At 38.5% G+C, this 8,236-nt stretch overlaps 1 protein-coding gene across 1 annotated transcript; it reads right to left on the bottom strand.

The window, feature by feature from the left end:
• Positions 1-223: 223 nt before the first annotated feature.
• Positions 224-4,332, bottom strand: LOC131218372 (uncharacterized). Its single transcript, XM_058212981.1, has 2 exons — positions 4,020-4,332; positions 224-1,490 (listed from the first exon to the last, which is right to left on the bottom strand). Exon 2 carries the CDS (start codon positions 1,237-1,239, stop codon positions 559-561), a length of 681 nt encoding a protein of 226 aa, XP_058068964.1. The 5' UTR covers positions 1,240-1,490; positions 4,020-4,332; the 3' UTR covers positions 224-558.
• Between the last annotated feature and the right edge of the window lie 3,904 nt (positions 4,333-8,236).

The following is an 8,236-nucleotide window of genomic DNA, read 5'->3' on the forward strand; positions in this document are numbered from 1 at the left end:
CCGTTTTGGGAAATGGTTTCTTCGAAGTCTCCTGGACATATAATGTTCACAAAATGACAAATCAACTTTGGATAAGGAGTCTAACAGACCAGAATGTACTAGTCTTATCATACGATCCTTTCCTATATGACCTAACCTCACGTGCTATTTTTGATATTCAGATATTACAGTTTCATTCGACATAACAGATAAAGCAAGAGGAGCATTATCACAATTTACGTCCAGAATAAATAAATCTGAAATTAAATTTCTCCATGCAAAGATGAGGTTATTCAGTCTCAAAGAAACTCTTGTCCCGAAAAATCGAATATCAAAACCATCAAATAATAACTTAGAAACAGAAATTAAATTCCGACGTATCCCCGGTGCATAAAGAGTATCATGAAGGATTATTGTTCGCCCTATGCGTGTACGAAGATGGAAAACGCCAATCCCTATTACATCTTCAACAACGTTATTGCCCATGTATAGCTTGTAACTTCCTTTGGCTATAGGCCAGAATTCCTCGAGTCCTCGACGACTCTGTGTCACGTGCTTTGTTGCGCCTGAATCCAAAATTCACTCGTTAGATATAGTATCAACGGAAAGGATTTCAAAACAAACGCCTACATACAAAGTATCTAGTGACTGAGAAATTATCATCTTTTTATGGGCACACTGCCGAGCATAATGGCTGAAATTTTCACAGACAAAACAGACTATATTTATCTTTTTCTGCTTCTTCTTTCCATTCCCCTTCTTGAGATTTGGAGCAGGTGTTGTGGTCTTCTGTTCTTGATTATTCTTTTTCGCTTTCTTGCGAGCTTTATACCATTTATTGTTAGCTTTCCGTTTATGGGTCTCTACTACAAAGGCCTTGGCCGAACCTGGCTGAATTGCATTCATTTCAACCTCACATACTAAGTGGCCACAAAAGTCTCTGAACGTAGTGATAGAATCAGTATGGTTCAGAATTCTTTTGATTTGGGCCCAAGATTCAGGCAAGGAACGGTGCATGGCTATAATCTTCTGATTTTCAGTCAATTTACACCCAACATTCCTAAGGGCACCTATCATTTGCTCCATCTTACGAATATGATCTTTGATGGGGCAGCCGACAGGCATCCTGTACTCCTGGAATTCTAATTCCATTGCCCTAACTCTCGCATCTGACTTCTGCGCATAGGCATCTGTCAGTGCTTCCCAGATTCCCTTAGCGGTTTCATGCACTTCATACGTAGGTATGAGTTCTTTGTGCATAGTGCTAAGAAGGACATTACGGGCTGAACGATTTTATTTTCGCCACTTATTATAGCGAGTCATCGCAACCCTATGTTCTTGTAAATTCCCGTTTTCAGCCAAGATGGGTTCCTCTTGAACTACATCGAGTGTGTGAGATATGTTGTCCTCGTCCAGAAGGCATCACATTGCGCGGAACCAGTCTTCGTAGTTGTTGCCGTCGAAATGTTGTCCTTTCAGCTGTTCAGCGATTAACGCTTTGGTGGCCATCTCTACATTGCATGAGTATCACTACTTAGCTATGATCTAAGGTATTGACACTAATCATCAACATTTCTACGTGTTATATAAATTTTTAAAGTATAAAAGCAGTTAACACATCTTAATGAGATCTGAAAGTCCACATACCCGAATGAGCGGTGTAGAACAATCAAGTTCTCTAATTAAGATGGGTTTAATACTTTTATAAGAATAAATTTGTATAACATGCAACCTTCCATTACATGGTTGCATGCATCATTTGGTGGAGGAGAATAAACTCCCAATCAGGTTATGCACAACCTTTATTTATGTATAGGGAGTATCTAAGGACTAAGTTTTTCTTTATTTTTCAATGAAAAATAAGGGGGCCTAAATCTAAACACATCAAGCCGAATATTTTCATGCATATTAACATCATCATCAGAAAGGAAAAATCAAGTGCTTAGATATAAAGAGAATACAATCTTCACCTGTGATCATGACCATTAGTGATGGATCTGATCATCACCGTTAATGATCATTGTTGATGATGGATCCTTTCATCAACATTGATCATCATGGTCGATGATCATTTCGATCACTAATGATCTCTTGATCAACAGTGAAGAAAATGTTATAAAGGAAATAACATTTAGATGCATATACATGTACATGTCATAAAAAAATACGAAAAATATACATAATCACACGTATGTATATGTACATGTATATGAGTAGTATGCCAATCCTAGGGCCCATCATTATATCACAAGCATACATGTATTCATTACACACAGTACTTCACTTGTGCATCATTATTACCAGATGAGCGGCCCTTATCCTATGTACATGTGCCACATTGTTACAGGCCACATGGAAATCAAATTGCGTACTTAGTAAACTTCTTTGAGCCAACCTCAAAAGTATGTGGTTTATCCATGCCGTGCATCAGTGTGGCCCACTTGATAATTATATTTTTCATAAATTCAAGCTCACCAAATGGATGGACGGTTTGGATACAACACATATGTCGCCATCAGACGCACATGAATTGCTGACGTCAATTTAAAAGATATATAGTAATGCATTGAGAAGACTTCTTTTAGCACATGGATACAACACATGAATTGCTGATGCGCATGGATACATCACATGAATTTCTTATGCCATGTTTATACACATGTGATGTACATCAGCCAATCGACTTCCCAATACAGTATTACATCAGCAATATATTTGTGGTGTACTTCAAGACGATATCTATATTGCTGGTAGTTTATATCTTGCACATCATCCAACACATGTATACACGTGCACACGTTCACATTAGCCAACACGTGTACAACAGCTATACAGATAGCCAACACGTGTACAGATAGCCAACACTTGTGAAGCAGCCAATACGTGTACAACAGACCCACCATGAAACAATCAACATGTGTACAACCAACACGTGTGAAGCAGAGGCAGCCACACGTGTACATTGCATACGTGTACAACAACAAACATGGAACCATTAGAATAAAAATGGCATAGAAAACATCCCAGTATTCTTAAAAGGATTGACATCCATACGGCATAACCACTATGCATGCCTAGTTTACTACACTAGGATGGAGCCGTTCATCCTCAAGTTTACTTTCTTATCATATAATTGAGACAAACACTAGAAGACAGAAAATAAATTAACTGTCCACATGTTTTATACATGGTAGATGTGATGAAGGGTGGCATGAGATCTTTTGTTTGTAGTGGTCCACCTGATTTGTGGATCTGCCTCATTTTTAACCCCATATCATTACACGATACATAGAAAATAATGAACGGAGCAGATCCCCAAGAAAGCATCATAAGTGGATCCCACCTATCCAACCCAAATTGAAAATAATCCTTTCACGGAAATCAAGAATGGGTGTAGCGTTAATGGGTTTATATCCCATCTCTCTGCTCCATATGTGGGCTGTCCAATCCATATACCCATTTAAAATTCAGGCCCGTGGCCTAAAATTATTTTACAAAACTAATGGAGGGTGTGGATTTATCGACAATTGATCACGGTGGACCCCACTTTGACTTTTAAAATCCAACCAGAAGCTGCTGCACGCTGTAACAGCGCACGCCTATCTCGCCTTCAAGCGAACTTCTATTGAAATTCTCCACCAAAATTCATGGGGCTGAATAGCTGGTGTGTTGTACATTAGCTAATCATGTGTACAATACAGCAGCTTTGTAGCATGTATGATGTACACCAACCAATCACTCCTCACATTTTATGGATTCTGACTAGTGGGTCCCACCGTTAGTTAATGCCTAAGAATTCTAAGTCTGTGATTTATATCCATAACATTGGTTGTGATTTATATCCATAACTCACATCCTTAGAATTGATTTATATGACAAGCGATCCGTTGCACATTGTACTCACAATTATAAGTATGATTTAACTCACATACGTAGAATTGATTCTTGTCCAAAGAAAATTCTGAACCGTCCATTTCCCTCATATGATTTTAGGGGTTGGGCCATAATTCCATTCCTAAAGGAAAAGATGGGCCACTTACCTTTTTAAATGATAATAATCGGAGATCCGCCGTTGATTGCTCTGATACCACTGTTGGGAAGCGCGGAAGGTGAGCCCTCAAGATCTGACGGTCTACACGAAGTTTGGAACCCTCACAAAGCAGAAGAACGGTGCTTCAACGGCCCGCCTATCTACTACTGGAGCAGATGGAACTATTCACACCTCTGATCCTACGGTATATAGTGGCCCCGGATTGCGATCTATGGATCAGATCGTCCCAAGGACAAGCTAAAATGGACAGACTATAGCGCACACAATATCTCTCTGTATACTCTCGGTTTATCATATGACTCAATTGCTTTACACGAGAGAAGCGCATTCCTTTTTATAACTGAGGAAGGAGAGTTTGGGTAGGATTGGGATAAGGTCAAATAATCCGATCAAATTTCTATCTTCAATTAAAAATCAAATTCATATTTGAATTTGAAATTTAATTCAAAGGAAGAGATCGGAGAAAACATGGGACGTACCCACTAGTGATTGCTGTCGTTTGCCTTGCATGTTAAGTGCTAAAGAGGTGACCAAGGCAAGGGAGGGTGTGTGAAACTCCTACAACTCATGTGAATGTTGTAATCTTAGGGGATTCACTTATAAGGGTCTTCTAGAGAGTTTAAACAAGGATTTGACTATAGACATATTGTCTAATCTCTATAGAAGTGAGAGTTCATCAACATCTTTGAATATGAGCATGGAATGCTCGTTAGAGTGAAAGATCACAAGATTGGCATAAAACTCTTAGGATTGAGGTCTAGAATGTATGGTATGAGTGAAAAAACACCTAACCTCTATTTACACAAAAAACCTTTCAAAATGCCCAATGTTTGAGTGACCTATATAAAGGAACCAAGTTATAATGGTAAAAAAACAGGTAGAAAATGACCGGTTCAATCAATCGAGCAATGCATTCAATTGATCGAACTCTCATTCAATGGGATTGAAGGAAGGTTTGATGGCATCGAGAAATTTCAAAAAATATATAATTTGTTGCTGGACATTTCTGGGCACCTTCGATCCATCGAGGATTGTTCGATGGGATTGAGAACCATACATGAACTGTTGTTTTAGGCATATGATTTCACAACAGCTTCACACCTCTTCTAGTCTTATTTATCATGTTCTAATTAAACTTATAAGGCTAAGGGATGATCAACACGATATATTTACTAAGGTTAGATCATCTAGAGGTTATGGGGTTGTTTTGGGTCAATATTAGGTAGGGTCACCAAGGCACCTCATTTATATGTTCTTTGCTCTTTAATGCTTAACGTCCTCTTGTGTCTTCAGTCTTCAGCTTCCAAGGGATTAACTGACTACATGACACATGGACTCACGTGATTAAAAAATAAGGCGTACAAATTAGTGCACTAACACATACTTGCATTAATTCAAATTGAATATTATGATCGGGTGTGATACCTTGAGTTTCTTAAAAGTTCTTGCATCGGCGTACTGCCTGGGTTCCCTAGAGGGCTCGCTACCCTTGGGCTTTCTAAAATGTCACAAACTACCAAGGATTCCCTCAACGATCTGTGACACAAGTTCTTCAAAATATCATAGTTGGTGCACTGCTTTAGATTTCCTAAAATGTCAAGTGTGTATCAACTATTGTGTTATATTATCTATAATATCTTTTTACTAGTGAAAATTTTGCCTCAAATATGAAACATGAGTTTTTTCCATGTTTCAAATTACTACTAAAAGTTAACAGCCTGTAAAGCCTTTAAAGGCAAACACAGGTATCAAAACAGCCCCCACAATCTAATTACTTATAATCCATCTACAACTTAAGGATTTTACAAACATCCAAATGACCCTTAAAATATTCTCCATCAAAAGATAATTACCCTAAAACCCTCCATTCAAATGGTGTTTTCCAAAGTTTGGCTAAGGTGCAATTTATGAAACATTCCTATCCGGATTCAAATTGGTCTCATGTGTAATTTTCAGCAGTGGATTAAGGGGTTGCTAGGCTTAAATGGTAGAGGGAGGGGGCATATGGAGTGGATTGGGGAAGAGTGAGAGAGAAGAGGGAGGAGGCATGGTACACGTGTGGTGTGTGTGAAACGTGCACATATGTGATGTGAGCGTGTGAGATATACATGTAATGTAAAAGTATGATGCATGGATAAATAGATGGACATCCATAGATAGTCCTTTAGGTGAATGAATGGATTGATGATTAAACAAATGGTCCGATGATAAGTTAAATGGATGGATTATCAATTAAATGAATGAATGAATGGGCAAATAAATAAGTGAAAGGATGGGCAATTAGATGCATGGATGGATAGATAAATGGCCCAATAAATGGATGAATAGTTAAATAAATAGATGGATTAGTTAAATGAATAGATGGATAGATAGAGAAGTGCGTGAATAAATAAATGACTGGATGAATGAATAAATCAATGGTTGGATAGTTGGGTAGTTAGATTAATGCATGGGTGTATGGATGGATGTTTGGATTTCTAAGAAGAAAATTTTGACCCTTAAAATTTCTCGGGTTACTACATTGAAAGACCTCATGCCGGATTGGGAGAGCTTCATGGATTGTTCGAGTTCTCGCATGACGGATTTCAATTCTCCCATATCCGTCTTAATGATCACTGCCCTGTCTTCCATCTTGTACGCTTGGGCATACCTAAATCTTTCTCTAATGCCAGTTGATACAACCATATATACTTGAATGATTAAGATAACTAGTCCAAATTTAAGGATGGACCATACCTCTCAATCAAACAAAAGTTCGTTGGAAAAAAAAAATTCTCTTTTTTCATCAATGGCGATGAATTACATAAATAGTTGTGGCATTCCACAAAATTCAAATTCAAATTCAAACTCAAACTTGAGGCTGATCGACTCCCATACAACCAACTACTCCCTTAATTATCGGACTATTATTTCAAATTGAAATTCAAAGATAATGATAGACCTTAAGTGGAGCTATTAGGCCCTCTCTTTTGACCTGAATGATTTAACCCACCAGTTGAGCCATGGACTAGGCCCACTCTACTAACCCGAATGATTTGGCCTACTAGTTAATCAATGGACCCCACTTAACACCACGTACTTTTTGGTACTCGAGTGTTACCATGAGTACATAGCTTATTGAACTGTTCACCTCACTCTAATCTGAATCTGATCATTAGGGGTAACCTTCATCCATAGATTGAGCTATCCGACCCTCTTAGGTATAAAATCAATGATTAGATTTCCACTTATATGGTCTTTAGGACACCTAGAACTATCGAGGAATGAGTCTGAAACAATTGCGTTGTTGAATCACAAGATCCAATTGTTGAAATTGTAGATCAATTATGGGATTCGAGATCAATCATTGGATTTAGACCTCATATTATACAATGATGGGCTTGATCATCAAAACTAATTATTAGATTCATCTAAAGGACTCCTAGACCGTCGATAGGCTGTTCTAAAATAATTTAGTCATTCAAACTTACAATTGTTTGTTGAATTGAGATGTTGGATCAACTAATTATAGAAATAATTGCTAAACTTAGTCTAAATTGGACTACGAACCTTTATAGCTATTGATAATCAGATTTGAATGCAATCTGGCTGTCAAATCGATGAAAATCCCCAATTAAAAACCAAATCTACATGTATGGCCCACTTGAGTTTTAGATCAACCTCATTCTTAGAACCATGACCCCACATGGATAGAGCGGATCGAGTGGATGGTGCAGATTCTTCAAAACATCTCTATGGGCTCCACACTTGGGGTGCATCTGCATGGTCCGTGCATAGCCACGGTGCATTAAACCAGGAATCTTGGTCAAATTGGGTTGACCCAAGTATAACCCGAAAAAGAGTTGGGGGTCGCCGACAAATTGTGGGCCTGACTCTGTGCATTTGGTGAGTCAAGTGGGTCTAGTCTTATCCAGTCACCCTATTGGACATGGGTTGCAGAAAGAAGAGAGAGAGAGAGAGAGAGAGAGAGAGAGAGAGAGAGAGAGAGAGAGAGAGAGGGTGGTTGCTACACCACTACCGAATCAACTCGATTGAGTTGTTGGGCCGAGTTTGGATCTAGCTTGAGTTGGTTTAACTGAGAGAGAAGAGGGAAGAAAGAAAAAATGATGAAATGGGACAGAGAGAAAGAGACATAGAAGACAAAAGGAGAAAGGAAGAGGGGAAGATGATTGAGTGACTCAACTGAGTCGACTCACCGAGTCCATA

Source organism: Magnolia sinica, chromosome 11 (assembly GCF_029962835.1).
Source record: "Magnolia sinica isolate HGM2019 chromosome 11, MsV1, whole genome shotgun sequence".
Taxonomy (NCBI): domain Eukaryota; kingdom Viridiplantae; phylum Streptophyta; class Magnoliopsida; order Magnoliales; family Magnoliaceae; genus Magnolia; species Magnolia sinica.

What these genes read in the sequence shown, in the direction of transcription:
- LOC131218372 (XM_058212981.1), bottom strand. Translation starts at nt 1,239, where the DNA reads ATGCACAAAGAACTCATACCTACGTATGAAGTGCATGAAACCGCTAAG.